The 24,156-nt window shown below is 44.0% G+C and overlaps 2 protein-coding genes across 4 annotated transcripts in view; both read left to right on the forward strand.

Moving 5' to 3' along the window:
• The window catches only part of NSD3 (nuclear receptor binding SET domain protein 3), a gene marked incomplete at its 5' end in the record, with an annotated part of 69,905 nt that extends 57,645 nt beyond the window's left edge, over window positions 1-12,260 (forward strand). For 2 of the 3 annotated variants that reach the window (XM_079726600.1, XM_079726602.1), the window contains 6 exons: window positions 298-567; window positions 7,125-7,241; window positions 8,887-9,028; window positions 10,512-10,618; window positions 11,174-11,378; window positions 11,805-12,260. In XM_079726600.1, coding sequence (XP_079582726.1) covers window positions 298-567; window positions 7,125-7,241; window positions 8,887-9,028; window positions 10,512-10,618; window positions 11,174-11,378; window positions 11,805-12,046 — 1,083 coding nt within the window. In that variant the 3' untranslated portion in view covers window positions 12,047-12,260. The remainder of the gene's footprint in view (window positions 1-297; window positions 568-7,124; window positions 7,242-8,886; window positions 9,029-10,511; window positions 10,619-11,173; window positions 11,379-11,804) is intronic. The other variant, XM_079726601.1, reaches the window with a different exon arrangement.
• Window positions 12,261-18,213: 5,953 nt separating this feature from the next.
• On the forward strand, window positions 18,214-22,173 carry PLPP5 (phospholipid phosphatase 5; the record flags this gene model as incomplete). The annotated part of the gene is given in 8 exon segments (XM_079726674.1): window positions 18,214-18,272; window positions 18,381-18,515; window positions 18,517-18,604; window positions 18,929-19,019; window positions 19,406-19,469; window positions 19,931-20,055; window positions 20,700-20,870; window positions 22,002-22,173. Coding segments are annotated over 8 exon segments (897 nt in total). The 3' UTR covers window positions 22,166-22,173.
• Window positions 22,174-24,156: the final 1,983 nt, after the last annotated feature.

Consider the following 24,156-nt stretch of genomic DNA (forward strand, 5'->3'; position numbering starts at 1 on the left):
AGATTTAGCCCCTTTCTTCCAGACAGCCCACAGTTGTTTTCAGTTATGAAATTGTCATCAACTGGTAGAAGGAGAAATACACAGGATAAATAAGTGAGAACTCACATCAGGTTTTGATATTTTTGTCAACTAAGGAGAGACAGCTATTAATCTTAGCTTATTCATGGGGAAATTATGATCAAGATAAAGAGCCTTTCTCACGGTCACACCACAAGGCAGTAGCAGAGCCAAGAGGGCCTGGGTGTTTCCTGTGTCCTGTTCACATTCCTCCCTCCCATTTGTGATTTTGTTGTTCAGGCTAACAAAGTAATAGGAAAGGTACAGATCCAGGTGGCAGACCTGTCAGAGATTCCCCGCTGTAACTGCAAGCCGGCTGACGAGAACCCGTGTGGCTTGGAGTCCGAGTGCCTGAACAGAATGCTGCAGTACGAGTGTCACCCGCAGGTGTGCCCGGCAGGGGAGCGCTGCCAGAACCAGTGCTTCACCAAGAGGCTCTACCCGGACGCAGAAATCATCAAGACGGAGCGGAGAGGCTGGGGCCTCAGGACCAAAAGGAGCATTAAGAAGGTAGCATGGGATGGGGGCAGTGGCGGAACAGACCAGGACCTAGGCCTCTTAGAAATGCTTCAATAAGGATTAAATACATGGGGATTTATTCCAAAATTTTGAAACTTCCGAAGTTGAGAGTTTGGCACTTCTTGAGCAAAGAAGGAGCAGTAAAAAGAGGTAGTAATAAAATACACATAACACACCACTGTAAAGCAATTACACTCCAATAAAGATGTTAAAAAAATTTTTAAATTAAAAAAAATAAAATACACATAACACACCATTGTAAAGCAATTACACTCCAATAAAGATGTTAAAAAATTTTTAAATTAAAAAAAATAAAATACACATAACACACCATTGTAAAGCAATTACACTCCAATAAAGATGTTAAAAAATTTTTTAAATTAAAAAAAATAAAATACACATAACACCACTGTAAAGCAATTACACTCCAATAAAGATGTTAAAAAATTTTTAAATTAAAAAAAAATAAAATACACATAACACACCATTGTAAAGCAATTACACTCCAATAAAGATGTTAAAAAATTTTTTAAATTAAAAAAAATAAAATACACATAACACACCATTGTAAAGCAATTACACTCCAATAAAGATGTTAAAAAAATTTTAAAATTAAAAAAAATAAAACACACCATTGTAAAGCAATATACTCCAATAAAGATGTTAAAAAATTTTTTAAATTAAAAAAAATAAAATACACATAACACACCATTGTAAAGCAATTACACTCCAATAAAGATGTTAAAAAAATTTTTAAATTAAAAAAAATAAAATACACATAACACACCATTGTAAAGCAATTATACTCCAATAAAGATGTTAAAAAAATTTTAAAATTAAAAAAAATAAAATACACATAACACACCATTGTAAAGCAATTATACTCCAATAAAGATGTTAAAAAATTTTTTTAATTAAAAAAAATAAAATACACATAATCTTTGGGTTTCCTATGATCAATCATAAAAAGGAGAAGGGACACTGGTAATTCTATCTGAAATAATTTTTACTTGTTAAGCAAACTAGATTTAAAATTTGTAAAGGAAAAAGAGTAAAGTTAAGGACATACTGAGACAGAAACTAGCAACCCCAGGACTTTGCTCCCACATCATAATTCATTAGCCGTGAAGCCCTGGTCAAGTCACTTAACCTTGCTGAGCCCCAGTTTCTTCATCTCTAAAATGGACATAATTCCTGCCCTACATGTTTAAGAGTTGTTGCTAGTCTCAGACTAGATCATATATACAGAAGCAACTGGAAAAAGTTGAGATCTTTGATACTTATAAATTATCTTCATTCTTATACTTTGAAGCAATTTTTCAAAACAGTCTCTTTGTTTAACATAAGAAATACATGCCCATTGTAGAAGATATTTTAATGCAAATAGCTCAAAGAAAATTGAAAATCACCAGTAAATCCTGCTATTCAAACAGTGGCTCTCAGCCTTTAGATATCCTGAGAATCTTCCGGGTTCCTTGTTAAAACAGTGCCACCTGAAATATTGGTGACAGGCCTGAACAGTTCCCACCTCCACCCTTCCCCCCACCTGCCAACACATAGAACTTGGAGCCGTGTTTAGTGAGAGAAGATGGGCCTAGTGGGAATTTAAAATTATTCTTGGCATTTTTCTGCCTTTTAAAAAATCACCTTTGTAATGAAGAAATACCATATAATGTAGTAAAGAAATCAAACAATACAAAAAATAATAAAGTGTGAAATTCCTCCTTCACCCTCAATTCCTGGTCTCCTCACCAGAGAGGACCATTGTCCATAGGTTGGTATGTAGCCTTTTAGAACTTTTTCTATGCAATTATACACATAAACACATATACAAATACATATTCATATATTCTGTATTTGTAGGGTTTTTTTAATCATACATATTATTCTTCTTCCCACTTGATGTATCAGAAAATTATTTTTGTGGCAGTAATACAGATTTCACCTCATTGTTTTTCATAGTCTCGTTGTATTCCATAGTAAAATGTACCATCATTTACATAGCCTGTTTTCCAATAAATATGTGTGTGTGTGTGTGTGTGTGTGTGTGTATACACACACACACACATTTTTTAATTCTGTCGATCATCTGTCATCTATTTCTGTAGGTTAGATTGCTTGGGTGAAACTCATTCATTCAGCACATGTTTGTTCAGTGGCTTCCCCGTGCCTGGTACTGTTCTAGGCACTTGGAAGGCAGCAGTGAGCAGGACACCTTTGTGAGTCCACCAGGGACAGATGATAGACATATGACGCCACTTACTACCAGATGCCACCAAGAAAAATAAAGCTGCCAGAGAGGGTAGGGGTGACAGGGACTGGGTTCAGGAAGGTCTGACCCGAACGTGTGGGCGAGGAGGGCATGCAGGCACGTGGGAGAGCAGGCCGGAGGGAAGGCCCTCGTGCGCCAGGACAGCAGGGAGCTGGAGAGGGAGCTGGGGTGTGGGGGGGTGGCAAGGTAGAGGGGCAGCGGGACCAGGTCGTGGGGCCTCATCGGCCTCGGGACAGGGGCTTCTGGTGGAGTTTAGTAGGGAGGGCATCCGTCTGCCTCCATGTGTTCGTTTTCTGGATAACCACAAACTTGGCAACTTACAGCATAGCACACAGTGTACTATCCCACAGATCCTATAGGTCAGTGCATAGCTGGGTCCTCTACGTAGGGGCTCCCCAGGTTGCAGTCAAGGCACTGACCTGGCTGGATTCTCATTCTTGTGCCTCAACTAGGGAAGGATCTGGCTTCCCAGCTTGCACGGCTGCTGGCGCAATTCTGTCCTTCACAGCGCTAGGTCTGAGAGCATCAGGTGTTTTGGGTTTGGGTTTGTTGTTGTTGTTGTTTTGCTGCTCTTGGCTTCTAGAGGCTGCCCGCAGTTCCCTGCCAGATGGGGTTCTCCAACATGGCTGTTTGCTTCCTTATAGCCAACGAGGGAGAGAGACGCTCCAGCAGGACGGATGCTGAAGTCCTAATGTAACAAACTCACGTAATCACATCCTGTCACTTGGGCCACATTCTGTTGCTTAGAAGCAAGTCACAGGTCCTGCTCTCTCCAGGGGAGGGGATTACACAATGGCGTGAGCACCAGCAGGCAGGGGTCATGGTGACCACCTTAAGAGTCTGGGCTGTATTATGGGGAATTTATGATAATGGAGAGAGAGCAATAAAAACAAGACCATTACAGTCCCGCAGAGAGATGCTGGTGGCCTGGACTAACTAGGGTTGTAGTTGAGTAGGAAGGAAGTGGTTGGATTTCTGACATTTTAAAGGCAGAGCCAACAGGATTTGCCAATGCATTGGGTATGTGGATTGGGTCGCTTGGTCAAAGGCCATCTGCGTTTAGAATGGCATTATATAATGCATATGTTTTGATATTACTTTAATGCCCTGCATATCACTTGCAAATTTTTGCTTATGATTTCAGGGGAGTTTGGGGAGCCATCCTGAAAACTATCCAGTTTAATACCATGTTAACATCTTTTAATAGTGGTTACATTTATTCTAAATCATATTCTAAGTTACTAAATTAATGATATAATTAAGAGAAAAGAAAATACGATCAGGATTATTCTGCACTTTAGCACTTGAGGAATTGCTAATGTTAAGACAATTGGTGTTTTACAAAATGGCTAGAAATATACAGACACTGAACAGCATAATCATAAAGACTTCGTAGCAACATGGAGAAGGTTTGGGTATACTTAGGGGACAGAAACCAAACAGCAAATTGAATGTACACAGTCAGTCCCCTTCTTTTCACACATAACAATTCCTGAAAACATGTGCCAGAGTTAAACAAGGGACTTCCTGTTATGATGTGGTTTCTTTCTTAGAAATTAAAAAAATTACATTAAGTACTGAATTAAACCCTGCCTTTTTGCCATTGCCTTTAAGGACAGATTTCTAGCATTTTAAAAGTTTTTTTTTTTTGTTTGTTTGTTTGGCCACACTGCGCTGCTTGCTGGCTCTTAGTTCCCCAACGAGGGGTTGAACCTGGGCCCTCAGCAGTGAGAGTGTGGAGTCCTAACCACAGGACCACCAGGGAATTCCCTAAAAGTTCTTTATTTTGTTATTTTTATCCATAATTGAATTCACAGTTAATGGTTTTGGTTTTAAGTCCAGTGAGCAGCTCTTTGAGGCTGAAGATTTGTCACTTTTTGGATGCCTTAAATATTTCTTTTACAGAATAGCTAAAGACACTTATTCACAGTGGTATCGAGTTTATGAGACTTGCATGCCTCATGTTTGATATCAGCACTTTCACCTTTCTGTATTCACCAATTTTCATAGAATAGTAAATATAAACTATAATAAATGGTTTTCAGGCCTTTAAAGCCACAGAACCCTTTCTTGAAATGAAACCTTAACTTGAATCTCAATTTGTAAAAAAACATGAAGCGGAGCTGATTTGGTTTAAATTCTGCTCTGCAGGTTTTCATTAAAGGAAACTTGCCATAGAATAAAGTAACACTAGGTGGCAGTGCAGCCAAGACGGCAGTGAAATCTTCTACCTGGTGAGGGCGGTGATAACCATACAAAGGTGCAGAATGTTTTCAGCAGCCGGGGTCCAAGTCCAAACTGGGTGTAGGAAAAGCCACTCCGGGCCGACAGTGCATAGTGCCCGAACGTGCAGAGTGGTCCTGTCGTGGTGTTGCAGTTAGAGATGAAGCGCGGTTCTTTTCTAACTCTTTGTCAGAGCTTGTACTGTCAGTTAAAATGGGGGAGAGAAGAAGCCTGAGGTGCACTCGCGTGGTGACCGGGCCCAGCTGAAACGCACCTGTGGCTGCCTGAAGCAGACAGGGCCCCTCCGCCATCTCACCAACGGCCGGCTGGCCGCCCAGGGAAAGGCTGACCCGCAGGCGCCCTTCTCTTACACAGAAATCACAGTCTTGTCTTTTTATCAGTAGAGAAAGGACATTGGCTTATGCCCTTAATGATTCATCTAAATCAGAAAGTATAATATAGTACTCTTGAGATGACTGGTACTCTCAGTTCTGTGACACTAAGAGCTGTAAGAACAGCTAGTGAGGATGTGTGTCGGGGGCCGGGCAGGAGCACAAGTCTGGGGAAGCAATAAGCAAATACATTGTAACTTACTGCCTAAGACATTTCTTTGCCTTAAAAATGTATTGGTAACACCAGTAAATCCTGTAGCTAATGCTGTTGTCCTAGACTGAATCAGCCACGCTTCTGAGGTAAAAGGGTTAATGCTTATGCATTTGTAAACATGAAATGTTGAATGGACCATGTTTACACTTATTTAAGAAGGAGCTTATCGCTACACACCTGTTAGAACAGCAAAATGAGAAATAGGGACTATACCACATGCTGGTGAGGACGTGGGGAAACTGCATCTCTCATACCTGGGGAGAGGAGGGTGCGAATGCGCAGTGGTACAGCCGCTCTGGAAAACAGTTTGGCAGTTTCTTTTTTTTTTTTTTTTTTTGCTGTATGCGGGCCTCTCACTGCTGTGGCTTCTCCCGTTGCGGAGCACAGGCTCCGGACGCGCAGTCTCAGCGGCCATGGCTCACGGGCCCAGCCTCTCCGCGGCATGTGGGATCTTCCCAGACCGGGGCACGAACCCGCGTCCTCTGCATCGGCAGGCGGACTCTCAACCACTGCGCCACCAGGGAAGCCCAGTTTGGCAGTTTCTTAAAAAATTAAACATATGCTCACCATATGACCCAGCATGTATCGCAGAGAAATGAAAACCTCTGTCTGCACAAAAACTTTCTCAGAATGCTCACAGCGGCTTTATTTGTAATAGCCAAAACTTAGAGACCATTCACATGTGCTCCAGCCGGTGACCAGTCACACAAACTTTGGTGCGTCCTTGCTGTGGCACAGCACTCAGCAGTGACAGAAGAATGAACTGTTAATACATACAACTTAGATGGATCTCAAGGGAATTAGGCTCAGCTTTTCTTTAAAAATCCAATCTCTAAAGGTTACATACTGTGATTCCATTTATAGAACACTCTCAAAATGACGAAACTGTAGAGTTGGACAAGGTCCTACTGTTTTTCGCACAGGGAACTATATCCAATATCCTGTGATACACCGTAATGGAAAAGGATATAAAAAAGAATATGTATATGTATAACTGAATCACTTTGCTGTACGGCAGAAATTAACACAGCATTGTAAATCAACTGTACTTCAATAAAATAAATTTTTAGAAGAACTATAGAGTTGGAGAACAAATTAGGGATGGAGGATGGGTGTGGTTATGAAGGAGAAGCACAGGGCATCTGTGCTGATGGGACACTTCTGTATCTTGCTTGTGGTCATGGTTACCTGAGTCTACACCTGGTAGAATCCCATAGAACTACACACATGCACACATAACACACACAAATGAGTGCCTGTGAAATCGGTGAAATCTGAACAAGGCTTGTAGATTGTACCAATGTCAATTTTCTGGTTTTATTTTGTACTATAGTTGTATTTCCAGGAATGTTTTTGGTTAATTCTCGGATTATACATGTGGTGTTAAGGAATGCTTTCTAATAGGATCCACTGATTGTACATTTATATATTGCGTGCTCCTCTGCAGGGTGAATTTGTAAATGAATATGTTGGCGAATTAATTGATGAGGAAGAATGCAGATTGCGAATCAAGCGAGCCCACGAGAACAGTGTAACTAATTTTTATATGTTAACTGTTACCAAGGTAAAATTGCTTTTTTTTTTGGTAAGAAAAAAGGATTTTTTGGTTTAGTCTGGTGGTCTTAGGTTAAACTCAGTTTCCTTCCTCTCATTTGGTTTTTCTCAAGCAAATTATAATGGTTTGCAGTAGCCAGTGTGTGTCCCACTATAATATGCTCATTATACCAGAGTACAAAAGTGAATGATTGCTGGCGCCTTGCACAGGTCATGTGAGACGCGCTGTGAATGAGAAGATGACCAGGAACAGGGTTGACACATCTGGATTTGAGTCCCAGCTCTTAGTCACTGAAAGACCTGGCCCTCAGTTTCTTTATCCCCAAGGGAGAGAATCAGCTCTGTAATTCTAAGTTATAAACCACCAGTAAAGTTCTGCTTTAGCAAAAATCCTGACTGTAAATTGTTCTACATATTTAAACTTTTTTTATGAGTTAGGAAAAATGAACGCTGTCAAAAGAAAAATGACAGTAAAACTTCTGGTTTAATACATGTAACTGTGAGTGCTGTTTGATGCCCATTACAGCAAAACTATTTCATTTAATTTCTTCAACAGTCCTCTGGAGTATAACCTTTAAAAATTGTGACTCACTATATTGTACATCTGTAACTTATATTGTACACCAATAACTATACTTCAGTAAAACTATACTTCAATAAAAGATTAAAAAAAAAAACGGTCCTCTGATTTACAGAGGACGAGAAACTGAGATCCAGCCATAAGTGATTTGTTGGATATCTTGTTACAGTTTAATGATGAGCCAAGATTAGTACCCATGTTTCCTATGTTCCAGGCTGTCTCTAAAACTGAGTCCGAATAGCCTTACAAGAACCAGAAATCATTTAAAAGAAGTACTATTTTAACTGATATGTCATTGTTTGAAAGTTTTACCACCTTCATGAACATACACTTTATATACATAAAATGCCATTTATTTGTGACTGCTGATTGGCCCCTTAAATCCTAGCCTCACTGCCGGTGACCCCTCCAGCCACCTGGACAACACTTGGGAGGCTCCATCTTCTAGAGCTTTCCCAGACTATCAGAGTTTAAATTCAGGGAGCCAAAATGTTGAGCTTTTTATGGTATTTTGAACTTTTGTGTAAGTAAAAACAGACTATGAAGATTATATCCCAAACCCCAGCCCTTCCATCAGTCAGATCTCCAAGTCTTCATTCAGAGAAGTTTCTTGTTTTTCCTTCCTCCCTCTTTGTGGCCTAAGCTCCCATTCATCTACCCCCCTGCGAGTTTTGCTTCTTGCTTAGAGCAGGAAAGGAGGGCTGGCAGCAAAGCACCATAGTTCCCGTCCCAAGTAGCACCCGGACTGAGAGCGTCCTACTCAGAAAACACCTTTCATCGAGCCCACGGCCAGCTGATCGAAGTCGCATTATTCTGTGGTGTGTTTGTTTCTAGAAACAAACTTTAAAAGAAACTAAACTCCACTTCATCTTACTTGCTTTTGACTTGGTCATCATGTAAAGTAGAGAACTTAGTCAGTTGTGCCGCGAGCACATCTTCGGAGCTGTCGGTCGTCAGACCTCAGCTGGTGGCAGACGGTGCTGCCTCGTGGCTCTCGCCTGAGTTGGATGTTTCTCAGACGCGCTTATGCTCAGTTTCATGTCAAAGGAACTTTTCCTTTCTTTTCTTTCTGAAGGACCGTATCATTGACGCTGGCCCGAAGGGAAATTATTCTCGCTTTATGAACCACAGTTGTAATCCAAACTGTGAAACACAAAAGTGGACGGTGAATGGAGATGTTCGAGTTGGCCTTTTTGCTCTTTGTGACATTCCTGCAGGTAAAAGGGACTGCCCCCTCCCCGGAAAGCAAGTATGTCTTTGAGGGCAGGACATTCTGACACTCAAGTATTCATTCAAATAAGATAAAGAGCTATATTTAGAATTGTTACCTGCCCGTAGGAAGTAAACATCTATATCCTGCAAAAGGGAGCTTAGTAAGAGAGTATCACAGAATTCTGTGTCTATGATCCCGCTGAATTAGTTCTCCAAATTATTTCTGTCTGTATAATGTAACCAAATGTTTAAGCTTTCGTTTCCTTTTTTTTTCTTTAATATTAAAGAAAATATTAACCAGTTGTTACCATCAACTGGTCTCTTCGTTTGTTTGTGGGAGGTTGTTTTGTTTTGTATTTTAGTTTGAAAAATCAGTCTGTTTCAAATTAGACATAAAACGCTTCTCAAAGCAGAGTTACTGCTTTCATTTTTCCTTACCCATCCAGCATCAATAACAGCAAGACTTAATTTCTCGTTTGTTAAGTCTGTAGAAAAATGGGTGGGAAGAGAAATGCTGTAGCTAGAAGTGATGTAAACTGTGTTTCTAGCACTCGCTGTGGATTGCTGAGGTCCAGCTAAAGAACGCTTGAACTGGGAATTCCCTGGCGGTCCAGTGGTTAGGACTCAGTGCTTTCACTGCGGGGGCCCAGGTTTGGTCCCTGGTTCGGGAACTAAGATCCTTCAGCCGAGCGGTGTGGCCAAAAAAAACAAAACAAAACTTTAAAATGCTAGAAATCTGTCCTTAAAGGCAACGGCAAAAAGACAGGGTTTAATTCAGTACTTAGTATAGTTTTTTTAATTTCTGAGAAAGAAACCACTTCATAACAGGAAGTCCCTTGTTTAACACTGGCACACGTTCTTAGGAATCTGTTATGTGTAAAAAGCAGGGGACTGACTGTGTACATTCAATTTGCTATTTGCTGCATGGTGTGGCCAAATTAAAAAAAAAAAAAAAAGACGACGAAAGAAAGCAAGCTTGGACCTCCTAGTTTGAGTCCCTGGGTCTTTGGTGTATGTAGTAAATGTGCATTTTGAAGTCTTTTCTGATCATAATGTGAGGCATTAATTAGTGGAAATGGTATGGCTGTGACAATTCCACGGTCATCTTGTTTATTTAGAAACTAGTGTAAATTAGTTTTAGAAAAGAGAGCTAAACTAGAACCCATTTTTCTTGAGCACAGATTTCAGATTCTTGGTCTCTGTCATGTGGTCTTTGACCACTTCAGTGAGAAGAATATGATGGTCTTTGTAGAATATTTATTTTTGCTTTAATCTTGGTGGATGGGATGTGTTCCTCTAGTTTTTTGTGTTTTGTTTGTTTGTTTGTTTTTTTCCTTTTTCCCATCACTGTCTTCAGTGTGGAACACAGAGGATGGAAGGGTCTTCATGTCAGAATTACATCTCTTTTTTCGTTGTGAGGGTGTGTCTTTGACAGCGTTTCTCTCCCCCAGGACTTGAGTCTGAATACTTCTCTCTCTTGTGTTCTAGGGATGGAGCTAACATTTAATTACAACCTGGACTGTCTGGGCAATGGCAGGACGGAGTGCCACTGTGGGGCGGATAACTGCAGTGGTTTCCTCGGCGTGCGGCCAAAGGTCAGTGGCTGCAGGGGGCGCCCCTGGGGCTGGGGAGGGGCTGCTGAAGAAGCTTGTTTGGGGCTGTCTCAGGAGGTGCTGGCCAGGGGGACCTGGTTTAGTTTGCAGGCCAGCAGTTGCGTTTACCCAGAGTTTCGACTGCGATCTCCCACTAGAGCATATCTTAGTGAGAACTGTTAGGTTCTGAAAATGTCTGTTTCTGATGGAATTTGAAGTTAGCAAGATCTTTTTCAAAAACTTCAAAAAAAAAATTCACACTATCCTAATACACTTTAGTGTATCCAAATTATACACTTTAAATTGGTGAACTTTATGATAGTTTGTGAATGCTATCTCAGTTGTCTTTGCAATTAAAAGAAAAAACACCACCTATTCAAAAATCAATGAAAAATGAATTATTTTTACTACAGTTCCGTGACAGGGTAAGCCCTCCTGGTGTTTTAGGTAACTGAACAACAGGTGAATTTAAATGAACGTGAGGTTGTAGGATCTCCCTTTTACGTAAAGCTTCACGCTCTGTGATCGTTAAAACCGTGACCCCCTCTTTCCTGCCAGTCGGCATGTGCGTCCACAACTGAAGAAAAGGCAAAAAACGCTAAGCTGAAGCAGAAGAGACGAAAACTCAAAACAGAGCCGAAGCAGCTGCATGAAGATCGCTGCTTCCAGTGCGGGGACGGCGGCGAGCTGGTCATGTGCGACAGGAAGGACTGCCCCAGGGCCTACCACCTGCTGTGCCTCAACCTGCCCCAGCCGCCCTACGGTGAGCCCGGCCTGCAGGCCCCACCCGACGCCATCTCCGCCCACCGTGCCCGACTCAGAACACGGGCGGTCCAGTCCCCCGTGTGGAGCCGTGGGATAGGAAGCATTGGAGAGAACAAGCAACAGTAGCGAGCAAAGATTCTGCTAGTGAAAAATCTGTCTCAGTGCAAATGGGGGACGCCCGTGGGCCAGCAGGACTGGTGTCTTACTGTCCATTACCACGGGTGGTAGTTGGCTCCTAGCTGAGTTTGGGGCAGTAGCTCGCAGCCACACTGACAGGTGCACCCAGACCTCTGTTGGCTGAGGTTTGGAGTCGTAGTCAACTGCATTCAGTCCCCAGGCCGAGAGGAAGGTGGGAAGTGGGGTGTCTCGTGGCGTTGGGGACAGGCACTCACTGGGCTCCTTCCCTTCTTCCCGCCCACACTAGGAAAGTGGGAGTGCCCGTGGCATCAGTGCGACGAGTGCAGCGGCGCAGCTGTGTCCTTCTGTGAGTTCTGTCCACGTTCGTTTTGCAAAGATCATGAAAAGGGGGCTCTGGTGCCCTCCGCCCTGGAAGGCCGTCTCTGCTGCTCTGAACATGACCCTGTATCTCCCGTGTCACCCGAATACTGGAGCAAGATCAAATGTAAATTGGAATCACAAGATCACGGAGAAGAAGTCAGAGAATAAATGGGCAGCGATTTCCTTCTTTTTTTATTTAAACGAAGAAAGGAAAAGGAAAAGGTAGAGAATGCATTAGTACAAGAAGAGACCGCTGCAGTGCATACAGCCTTGGCCATCAGCGCTGCCTTATTAAAGTGAAGGTGGGGAACCAGGCCGTGCAGGCAGAAGCCGTTGGTGGGACCTGGTTGTTCAGTTTCGTCCTGTCAGTTTGGGGATTCTTTTGTGGAGGGTTAGATTCCCTTGGTCTTTTCTTGCCTTTTATTGTGCTTTAATGCCTTTGCAGCTGGCAAAAGAGATGTCTTCGCTTTTAAAATAAGAACAAAGAGAAAAAGTTTTGTTAATGAGATAAATTTAAAGTCTAGGATGTGTTCCTTGGGTGTAAAAAGCAAAAGTAGCCATCATTCCTTTATTTATTTTCATTTTTAAAAATTTTGAGAAGTGTAGTTCAGATAGTCTAATCTGTGTGTATGTGTGTGTGTGTGTGTGTGTGTGTGTGTGTTTTAAGTAGGAATTGCAGAAAGCCCTCTAGAAAAGGGTATGGTGATCTTACATACCTCTTTCCTGAGCAGTAGGGAGGCTGGCTTCGCTTTCCCTTCCAGACGCCTCTCGTAGTCTTAGAGAAGGGCTCTGTGGGAGTATTGAATCTGGCCTCTTGAAATCAAAAGGCCTCAGTGAATATTACCTCTGTGGTCTTAAACTAGGTGGGCTTTCCGATATAACTTTACCTAGAAAGGTATGTAATGTGGTTGTTGGTTTTTTGTTCTGGAGAAAAAAAGAAATCGATGCCCTCACTGAGTTTGAAACGTTCTTCACTGATAATGGGTGTTTTTGATGAAGTGTGTCTCTGTGGATATGAAGACAGTTAGAATGGTCATTCCTGTTGTCTTGACACACTGGTAAAGGCAGCTAAAGGGAGTTGAAAGGCACAGACCAAAAGTTGGGTCAAATAAGCACCATTTTCTATCCAATTTAATGTACACCCTGGTCTGACTTGGAGAGAATTATGGGCATTTTAATTTTCTGTCTCTGCTTTCCTCTCCCAAGCAAACATTCCCTTTGTCAGCTGACCACTCAGTCACGTGTCCTGGTGAAAACTACACAAATGAATTTGAACTGTATTTGAATAGATCTTTTTGTTCAGTTCCTAATTTGGGGGTGAAAGTGGTAGGGGGCATCCCCAAGTTACATGTAAACAGTTACCCAGTGCTTAAACTCACCCCCACTGAGGAAGGGGAAGCACTTGTACTTATACAGGGTAAACGAGAGCCACACGAACACACTTCATGGCAGGAAGCGCTTAGGGAGAGCTCCACAGAAGCAGTGGTAGCAGGAATGGCTGGAGCTCATAGATGCAAGTGAACCGGAATACCTGCCCACAGGACTCACTTGCTTTTAATGCTTAGGAATATGTATATTCCAGGATTCCCTGTATGAATTAATTAGTCCTGTCAGACATTGTTGTAACACTGTACTAAGTAGAAGCCTAGGTTTAGCTTGAATGAACGTCAACTTCTCTGTGAATTTTGACTGCTAACAGTTGCCGGTACCTGGTAGCATTTATTTTCCCTCAGGAAGTACCCAGTGACCTTATAAAGGCAGGGAAGATAGATGCTCCACAACATTCCTTCAGTTGTGCTGTGTGTTCCTTTTTCTTATCAATTTACAACTCTTCTCTGGAAAAAAGAAGAAAAACATCTGTTTTGTGCTTCTTTTTTTTTTTGTTCTTTGTATGTAAATGTGCAATTATACTGGATTTTTTCTTGTTAAAAAAAACAAAAAAAAACAAAAACAAAAAAACACTACAATTCCTTTACTTAAGCTCCTAAACTGCCATTTGCCTGATTCCAGCAAATAATTCTGAGGTAACTTATTGGGCCTCCAGTAATTCTGTTGATTAGATATGGTCCCAAAAGAAAGAGCAAGATAGAAAATGCTATATGTATTACCAAATGCGACTGCTGCAAGTCCCGTGAATTACAGCTCACCAAAACACTAAAGTTTGCTCTTGAGCAATTATATAGTTTGATGTCCTTTTAAAAAATAATTTAAGAAAATCTAGGTTTTATCATACTAAAACTTTATTTTATATATGTATATGATAAATGTTTGCTTTTTTAAACTTACTAACATGAAGGATTTCCTTTAATATCCGAAATGCACCTCGTGTTGAAACGGTATCCAACATGGAATCTTATCTCCTTGCTTTGTTTTGGACTTCGTGCTATTTAATATCTGGTGACTTTTATATGGTAAGCCAGGGTATATCCTGTATACTACAAATACCTTAGGTTTAAGTATTTTTATGCAGCTTCTTCATTGTGTCACATTTTGTTTGTGTATCTGTAGCAGAGCTCCGCTGAGGTTTCTTAATTTGTGTGGGGGTGGGGGGTTGGCTAATAGGGTTGTTCTGCCACTTCAGAAATCAGGGCGGAAAACACCATCGCTGACTGCAGCCATGGGGTCTTTGTCCACGAGTGTCCTTTAACGGTCTGGAACGTGGTTTTAGTCCTGGCAGTGCCAGGGAGCTCTCCTCACACCTCGTACTGTCGCCTAGTTTGTATATTTTAAAGGTGCAGGCTATGGAAGCAGAAAAAAAAATAAGTTGTGCTTTATACGTGCATAGTATCCATGCCAGGGTGCTTGTCTGTGCTTCACCAATGACATTTTGCAAAAGACATGTTGCTCACTGATAGCTGGAAGTTGTTATTTGTTAACTTTTAAATCTGCCTGTGGTCAGAGCATAAATGGTTGGTTTTTAATTCTTGTCCGAAAATGAAATAACTTAAAGCAGCATGGGATAACGGTGGCATTTTTTTTTAACCTTATGTTGGTTCTTTGGTGGAAGAAGCAAACGTAAGATTTTTGATAATCAGCATAAATCTTCAGAAATCGGATCTGTAAGAGCTAGAGGTGAAATCCTGGAGGCCTTCCAGGCCCTGCGTGGGAGGGGGCGTGAGGAGTGTCCTGTCGCTGGCTGGGAAGGGAGGGGTGGATGGCCCTGTGCTCCCGGCAGGCCAGGCGGAAGCAGCTGGAGGGAGTGAGTCACTTCTTGAATATCTAATCAGGGCTGGAGTTAGGAGTGGGGTGGGTTTTATTTTCATTTTTCTTTTAACAAGTTCCCACCCTATCCTAATTCTCAGAAACGCTCTGGCCTAACCTATAAAATAGGCTGACTTTTAGAATCATTGAAACTTGGAAATTTCTGTGTGTTCAAAACAGGAACACATCTAAAAACTAAAAACTAAAAAAAAAAAAAAAAAGGCAGGGGAAGGCTGCTCCCAGCTCCCAGCTGCCATTTCCCCAGAGTATTTGGAGGCCCGCCTGTGAATAACGCTGGGAAACTCACAACATCGAGATGATCGCGGAAAGGACTGAGACAGGGCGGCTGTTGGACACCTTTCTTTCCTGACTCAGGAGGTAGAGTTTCCCTTCTGAGTAGCTCGCTGCATGGTGTGTTCCAGTCAGGGTCCAGCCCAGATCTGCAGTTTGGAAACAGATGGGCCAGCTGTGTGGAGCGCAGTCTCTGGACTCCCGGGGATTTGTTGCTTGTCTCTCATTTCATTTTAAAACAGAAAGCTCTTCTTTAGCGTTCACCTTAAAGTCAAGGTACCGCCACATGCCATGTCCCACTAGGATAAGAGAACAAGTTACCGTGGCGTCTTGACAGCTTGGGAAGCTCACACTTGATGTCCTTCTACATTGGGAAGTTGCTTGTGCTGGGCAGTGCAAATTAGACTTGAATTACTTCTTAAAAGGCCGATGTGTCCAGCCCCCTCATTGTCCGAGCTGCTGCAGACATGAAGTGATCATTTGGAACAACTTCCTTTGGCCTCAGGCCACCTAGAATTGGTCTCTGGTTATTTGTAAACAAACAGTAGAACTTCCCTTTCCAGATAGGCTCGGGAATAGATATAATTAGACAGCTTTGCCCTATATTGACAAATACGAAGAGTTGGGAATTTGTATATACTGAAATCTACCGACATTTATCCGGGGTGGGGTACAGGGAAAGGGGATTACAGTAGGGTCAGGGAGGGGGTGATGGTGTTTACCACAGGTACGAAGTCGCCACTTTAACACTGAGACCTCTGCCTCATTGAATTCAGGTTTTTTAAGTACTTGAAACTCCTCAGATTCTCCTTATTTTACAGTTATTTTAAAATTTATGAAGTAGAAAGCATTGTTTTGTATACTGTTTTGTCTCTTACCCTCTTGAACTTGGATTAAAGGCCAAGTTCTGCAGACGGAAGTGTCCACAGTAGTTCTCTCAGATTCAGTGCACACATTCGGGGAAGAGACTCCTGCATGAAATACCAGCAGCATTTATACGAGTACTTCATATGTATGTTCTCTGTTTTGTTATTTTGTCAACCCCATCCCCAAGCACCTCTTCTTTCCTTTTAATATATGCCTGCGTAGGGAAAAAAACAAAAATTTGCACTTATGTTACACTCCTGAAATGCTGGGTGTAACCTGTGTGTTTCAAACCCATTTCCGTTCTTTTCAGTCCATGGCTTAAGTGACAAGTTCAGGTGCGTGTGGCACATATGTACGAAGGAGGAAGAGAATTACCTGTCCTTCGGTGACGTCCCAGAGTCATTAATGTGTAAGAAAAAGGGAAAAGGTGAATAGTTACCAAAGTCATTTATTCAGTCCTTCGTTTTCTTATGTGACATCACTACACCTGCTAGTTGGCAAGAAAGCACCCTCGGGTTTCCCTTCCCCACCTGCCACAGACTTCTGATGTGTGTGAATGCCTCTCGGTATCCATCAGATGACCTAAATGAGGGATTCAAACAGTATTCTTGTCAGTTTAGAAGTGGACTGAGTAAAATTTACTTTTACTTTGTTGTCACTAATATTGCTCTTTATCTCATTTGTGCTCTCACATGCCCTGTGTTAAAAAAAAAAAAAAAGAAAATCATGTTGCCACTGATAACCAAGATGCTAAATGATGACTACAACTGGTTCTTTTTATATACAAGGGTGTGTGCATAATTGGAATTGATAGGAGAAATTTATTTGTATCCACTTGTGATATTGCACAACAAAACACAGATACCTGCAGATTCTGCGCTCATTTCCTCGTGATCTTTATCTATGATAATTACCTTTGTAGATTGGTTATTTCTGTACTTTATCTGTAATAAACTTTGTAGATCCTGTGAACTGTTATTTTTTTGCCTAAATCCCTTGAGACTTGAGTCTTTAATAACAAAGCATCAATATTCACTAAGTCAGTCTCTTCTGAGTTTCTGTGACTTGGCTAGAAGCTCTTGACACTAAAGATTAGTGTTCATTTTCCCTGGGGGTATTCCACTAGGGCATTACTGTATAATGACTTGATGTTGCCACATAGACTTCAAGATATACGATATTTTGGGGATTTTGTTGATTGGGGATTTTGTTGATTGGCCTATGTTTTATTGCATAGTGTGAAACGTGTAAAGCTTGGTTAACCTGTACATAGATAGCTTATTGTTGACTAGTTACGGTGTATTAGCATTGCCTGTAATATTTAAGCTTCTTACTACTGTGTGTGCTGGTAGGAACATATAATTTTTGTACATTATATTTACTGAGATGCTGCCTTTCTTATTTTACAAATACTTTGGAATTCAAATGTGTTTTTTGCTTCCGTGAGGATTAATTTGGAAAGGTTTTTAATGACATTCCACTGATTTCAGATTTTGCTTGAGGTTGACTTCAATAAATTGTCCCGTATGTTGCAAATTAAATATGTGGACTTGTTCATTGGCCGTAATTTCTTGCTACCGCTCAGTGGGCAAGAGGCCACCCTGGGCGGGAGGGGACCAGCGCGTCCACCAAGCCGGCGAGGCCCGCAAGGTCGTGCGGGAGCCCGGCACGTCTTCCCGCAGCACGCACTGTGCTTCAGAGGATTTGGATCCGGAAACGAGGAGTCCGCGTGGTCCCCGGGAGGGAAGGCCCGGGCCTCGGTAAGGTACGCAACGTCGGGCGCGCGGGCGGGCGGGCGCGCGGGGGACAGACAGCTGGGGCGACCCCTCACTTCCGTCCGCCGCTGTCTCAGGCGCTGGGGGCCGCTCTCGCCCCGCCTCGGCCCCGCCCCCGCCTCGGCCCCGCCCCCGCTCCGGCCCCGCCCCGCGCCCCCCTCCCTCGGCGCCGCCACGTCAGCCTTGAGCGCGGGCGCCGTGATGGGGAAGGAGGTGGCGGCGGAGGTGGGCGTGCGGCTCGTGCTGTTCGCGGCCTTCCTGTAAGGACTTGCGCTCCGGCCCCCGGCCCCCGGCCCCGCCGCCCGGCCGGGCTCCGCGCGCGCTTCCGGGAAGCCGCCGACGCGCCCGCACCTTTGTGTCCCCTTTAGGGTAACAGAGCTGCTCCCGCCCTTCCAGAGGCTCATCCAGCCCGAGGAGATGTGGCTCTACCGGAATCCGTACGTGGAAGCAGAGTATTTCGCCACCAAGCCGATGTTTGTGCGTGGAGAACCAGCCTTCCTTCTGACCGCACTTCTCACGGAGCCGAACGCTAGGGAGGGAGCGGGCAGGTCCCCCTGGCTCCGCCACGGAGCTGAAGACGAGCCTTCGCGTCGTAACGGTTAAGGGCCAGGTTGAGAGAGAAGTCCGTCCGCTTCGGCTCCAGGGACAGGGTCTGGGGGCGGCTGCTCAGGGCGGCCCGGGGCAACTGGTCGTTGAGAGGAGCGGTGACGGCGGCTCCCGCGGGAGCTCGGCGCCCAGCTAGCCGCAGGCAGACCCGGGACACCGCACTTGCGGGGGAGCCGGGATGCCTGATAGGCCAGTTCTGCTGTCACTTCACCCCTTTTGCTGTGGGAGCTCTTTTCCCAGCCAGCTGTGTGACGTTCTCGGGGCGGCCCTGTTTCCTTTCGCGTGCTGAGCTCTGCCGTGTCCGGCGCAGGTCGTCGCCTTGCTGGCCCCGCTGGCCCCGGTCCTCCTGGCCAGGTGTCTGAAGAAGGCGGACGCAGTGGACAGCCGGCAGGCCTGCCTGGGTAAGCGCGGCCTCCCCAGCGCCGGAAGCAGGAGGCGGGGGCCCCCACGGGGCTTGCGGGGCGTGGCGGGGGGCCCGGCTCTGCGTTCCTCGGGTGACTGTGTCTCCCGGGTGCCCCGCCTGCTGCCTGTGAGACGTGCTCCACGTCCTGGGTGCACCTGCGTGCACCGGCCTGTTTGCGGCTCCGACGCGTCTTCAGCCCGGGTAGCGCGTTCTCTGTGCCACGGCGGAGTGGCCAGCGGGGGCCGGGATTATCCTCACGCTCCGCTCCGGCTGGAGCCCGAGCGCTCCTCTGTCCCCGGAGACCGCGGCTGCGCCTAACGAGACAGGGACCCGGCCGCTCCTCCTGGGCAGACGCCACCAGCAGCCACTTCCGTTGCCTTCCAGCTGCCAGCCTGGCCCTGGCTCTGAACGGCGTCTTCACCAACACAGTCAAACTGATAGTGGGGAGGTGAGTGCCCGGCGCTGCCGCCCCCCGCCCCCAGGAGGGCAGGCGCACGCAACTGCTGCCGCATCTTCCCCGTCGCCTTTTCTCTTTATTATTCTCAGTCTGATCTTTCTCTTCTAACAACACTTCCTCCCTTTCCTCTACCTCGGTCCTCTCTTCTGCCCTGAAGAGCATTTCCCACTGACACAGCGTCGGTGTCCCCCAGAGCACCCCCAGAAGCTGCAGCACGACTCACTCTCTGCCCTAAAAAGTAACTATGTGCCGCAGTGGCTTTTTTTCCTTCCTGATTTAAATATTGACCCTGGAAATAAGGCTTTTCTCTTAGTGGTGACTATCCAATCCGGTTTCACTGTTTTGCCTGGGACACTATTTGACTGACAGTTAAGAAAGGTATCTAACACAACCAAAAAATAATTTCTGGAGTTGTGAATGATCCACGTTCGGACCTTGCTTATTTCTTGCAGGCCACGCCCAGACTTCTTCTACCGTTGCTTCCCCGACGGGCAAGCCCATCATGACCTGCCGTGCACGGGGAACGAGGCCGTGGTGAATGAGGGCCGCAAGAGCTTCCCCAGCGGACATTCTTCCTGTAGGAATACCACGTGGGCTCTACATCTGTGCTTTTTTGGGGATCATTGAATTTAACCTCGGAAGCTCGTGAGGGTGGGAACGTCTCACGCACTCTTGTTCTTGTATCTAGAAATCGGAGAGCCCCCTTCTTTAATAACAAGCTTGAACCTCGAATATTAAATATTCGAGTACAGAGGAAGTAGTTTACCTTCATGAAATTGGAACATTTTATTATTACTGTATTATTTGCCTAAATCCTGCAATCTTGTTCCAGTCATAAAAATATTAACTAACCTTTATTGAAGAGTCACTGTATGTCAGGTGCTTCCGAAAGCATTGTAGATTCGTGTCTCGTTTGACACCATAAAGAGCCCAGTGAGATGCGTACTGTTGTTTTCATGATTCCCATTTATGCATCAGGAAACGAACGCATCAGGAAGTGAAGTCCCATTGCTAGGATTCCAAAACTAGCCTCAGGGTAAATGTTACTCACTTTGGGAAACGGTCCTTCGTTTTCCCTTTTGTTTCCTTCTCCCTCATGATTGACGATGTAGATCGATGATCTACACCAAAAGTTACCAAAAGGGATAAAAACATATTGATACCCGCTAGCCTCCTCTTTTTCTTTAAAAGACATATACTTAGAGGTCTTCCCTCTTCTAGTTGCATTTGCCGCTCTGGCCTTCGCGTCCTTCTACCTGGCAGGGAAGTTACACTGCTTCACACCACGAGGCCGAGGGAAATCTTGGAGGTTCTGTGCCTTTCTGTCACCCCTACTCTTTGCAGCTGTGATTGCACTGTCCCGCACCTGTGACTACAAGCATCACTGGCAAGGTAAGCAAGGCATCCAGGCCATGGACGCCTCCACCGTTCTCCCATCATTTCTCCCTAGCACTCGGCACAGGAGACACTCCCTGGGTGTCTGCTGAATGAACAGACAAGTGAGCAGAGGATGGTCTGCGTTCTGTACTGAGTGTGCGTTTATCGCTACACGGAAAATGAAAAAGCACACTGTTATCTTTTAAACAGATTACCAAGGAGGAACATTCTGATTTTCCCATGACTGTGAAGCATCATAAGTTCAGAATAAACTCTATAAGAAATTTTTTACAACCAACCTCAAAATTCAATTTACTTACTGTCTTAAAAATCAAGTTCCCTGTCGTGAGGTTTTTGTTCAGAAACGAAAGTAAAATTCAAGAAAACATAAAATTGTAATTAAACCAAAGAAATTTAAGTTGAATGATAGAGTAAAACATCCAAATTACAGAATATTTGCACAGAAAGCCCACAGTCCAAAAAAAAAAAAAAAAAAAGCTGACAGTATTGCCCAGAGGACCTTAGGAGCTCAGTTTTAAAGAATAAATTTTTGCAAAGAGAGGCAACTCCTGAAGAGTTTATTCCTTCCTCTAGAACCCTTTAAATGGTGAGAAGGAGTTGTTGATAGCATTAAGTGAACCTTCATTCTTCTTCTCAATTAAAAATATTCAATGCGGGCTTCCCTGGTGGCGCAGTGGTTGAGAGTCTGCCTGCCGATGCAGGGGACACGGGTTCGTGCCCCGGTCCGGGAAGATCCCACATGCCGCGGAGTGGCTGGGCGCATGAGCCATGGCTGCTGAGCCTGCGCGTCCGGAGCCTGTGCTCCGCAACGGGAGAGGCCACAACAGGGAGAGGCCCGCGTACCGCCAAAAAAAAAAAAAAAAAAAAATATTCAATGCAGTGAACTCAGAAAAAGCCTTGTTGTAACTACCCAACTAAAGATGTGTTTTGATTTGGTGTTTAGAGAACAACCTGACAATGACAATCCTGCAACTGTACGGTAAAATTAAGAAAACCCAAAAACCCCATAAGCCTGGAACTGAGGGGTTTTGCGGGCTAAACAAGTAGAGTAGCCTGGAGGGCCAAGCTCCCTCTGCTGGCTGGCATCACCGTGACTGAGGGAAGGCCCATCTCCTCTGCCTTCAGATGTCCTGGCTGGATCCGCCATCGGCCTGACGTTCGCCTACGTCTGCTACAGGCAGTACTACCCTCCCCTGACGGACGCCCGGTGCCACAGACCACTGCAGCACAGCCCTGCTCTTCCCACCGCGCAAAAGCAGCCTGGCGACCCTCATCATTTTGATGTTTAGACACTGGAGCTGCCTCCCTGGAAAACAGGTGAATCAGCCCCTCCTAACTCACCACGCCCAGGACAAGAATTTCTGACCTTTTACCTCCTGAGAGGTACAGGTGAGGAGAGAAGCCCCAGTGATCATGCAGTTTTGCCCTGGCTCACAGGGATTTATCACGAGGAGTCAAGGTCCTTTATCACTACTGTTCGCCACGCGTTCCGCGTTCCAGTAACGAGATCTTTTCATGGTCTTTCCAGCTTATGAATGTGGCCCATCAGATTGGTATCCCAACATCTACAGTGTTTTTACACTTAACTTCAGTACTGTTCTTGGAATGATTCTGTCACAAAGAAGCTTTCACCTTAGCCCCACTTTATCCTAGAAGCTAGCGCTGATGATCAGAACTTAATTTCCATTTCCCATAGCTCAAAATCTTAAAATCTAGGGCATGAGCAGTTAAATTATTTTAGTTCTGTTTACTTTCTCTGGTGGCAATTCCATCACGCCTTAAATAGGAGAATCTCCAATTCTGGCTTATTTACCACTGTGCATATCTTATTCAAGTCCAGCTAAGTACTGCTGTCCATTTTGAATACTGTAAACATAAACGATTCGATAATTTGTTGAATTACTGAGTAAACACAATAAAAAAGAAACTGGTCAGGAGCGTGGATTCAGTACTCACTGTCTCCACCTTACTTACACGAGCTGCTTTCCCGCCACTCAGGACTGAAGATCCGCCCAAATGCACCAGCTGTGCCAAGCAGCCAAGGCAGGGCAGGGTAGTCAGAGACACGGCTGTCTGGAGGGCAGGCAAGTCTCCTCCCGCCCCGCCCTCACCGTAGGGTATAATGGACCATGACAGGACGTTGGCGGAACTGACAGTGTAGGACCTATAACGGCCTTTCTCTGTGTTGTGATTATATTTTATTTGTTTTCTTTTTGTGATTATATTTTAAATATGACCTTGATTTGTGTATTTCTGTAACATATTTTCAATATATCTTTTTCCTAACGGTGAACGTGGTTTTTTGTGCTTAAAGTTCCATTTGAGACCTGAAACGTTTCCAAAGTTAGACACCAGATTCCCTATCTATCTGACACAAGTGATTCCACTATCTATAGCATGGCTGATGTCAGTAATACCAAAGGAGCATCTCAATATTCACCTTATAATCGCCGTACTTTAAATCAACAGTCAGGGGAAAGAACCTGAATGTTAGTTCTTTGCCCAAAACTCTTTTTAAACTTGTTTTAGTAGTACACAAGGGGAAGAGAAATGGTTATTGTATTGACTCTCTTTACTTTATGATGGAGGAGCCAGGTAAAAGTAGGCAACTGGTCAATATGGTTTTATTTCAGTATTTACTAAAGTTTTAAATATAATCACATAAAAAACATTTCCAAAAGTGCAAAATATCAGAAAGCTAATCAGTGCTATTAATCTTTCCATGCAAACAATCTCTTTTGCTGCGATAAGCAATACCAATTCTGCAGCTGGGAATATGTATAAAATGATACTCTACCAGCATTTAAAAATAGGCTTGGTCAAGAGATTGCACATGATACAACTGAAGTAGTGCAAATAATATACAGCTAAACAAGGAACTCAAGTCAAGCTTATTACCCTGTGGAATATACATCCGTGATACCAGCACAGGGGGACAAACAGGATATAAAGCTCTTTTCCAGTCACCTGCCCCTCACCACCAGAAGGAAACACTTCTTAGTACAAACAGTGTTTTATCTAGCCATCCAGGTTGATCCTGTTCATCTTTGGTTACAGGGACTCACTCTTGCTGGTCCTTTGGTTTACTCTTAAATTTTAGTTATTCTGTTAGTAGGAAGACCAAATTTAAATTTGAAGACAACAACTTGATGAAAGCTTCCCCTTTAATATGTACTGAATGCTACTGAATTCTCAGTAACCCTTACTTCACACCCAGAGTTTACGTAGTGAAGAAAATAAAGTATTTCATATAGATGAGACTTCTTAGTGGCTTAGCATC

This window comes from Hyperoodon ampullatus (genome assembly GCF_949752795.1).
Source record: "Hyperoodon ampullatus genome assembly, chromosome: 20".
In the NCBI taxonomy this organism is placed as follows: domain Eukaryota; kingdom Metazoa; phylum Chordata; class Mammalia; order Artiodactyla; family Ziphiidae; genus Hyperoodon; species Hyperoodon ampullatus.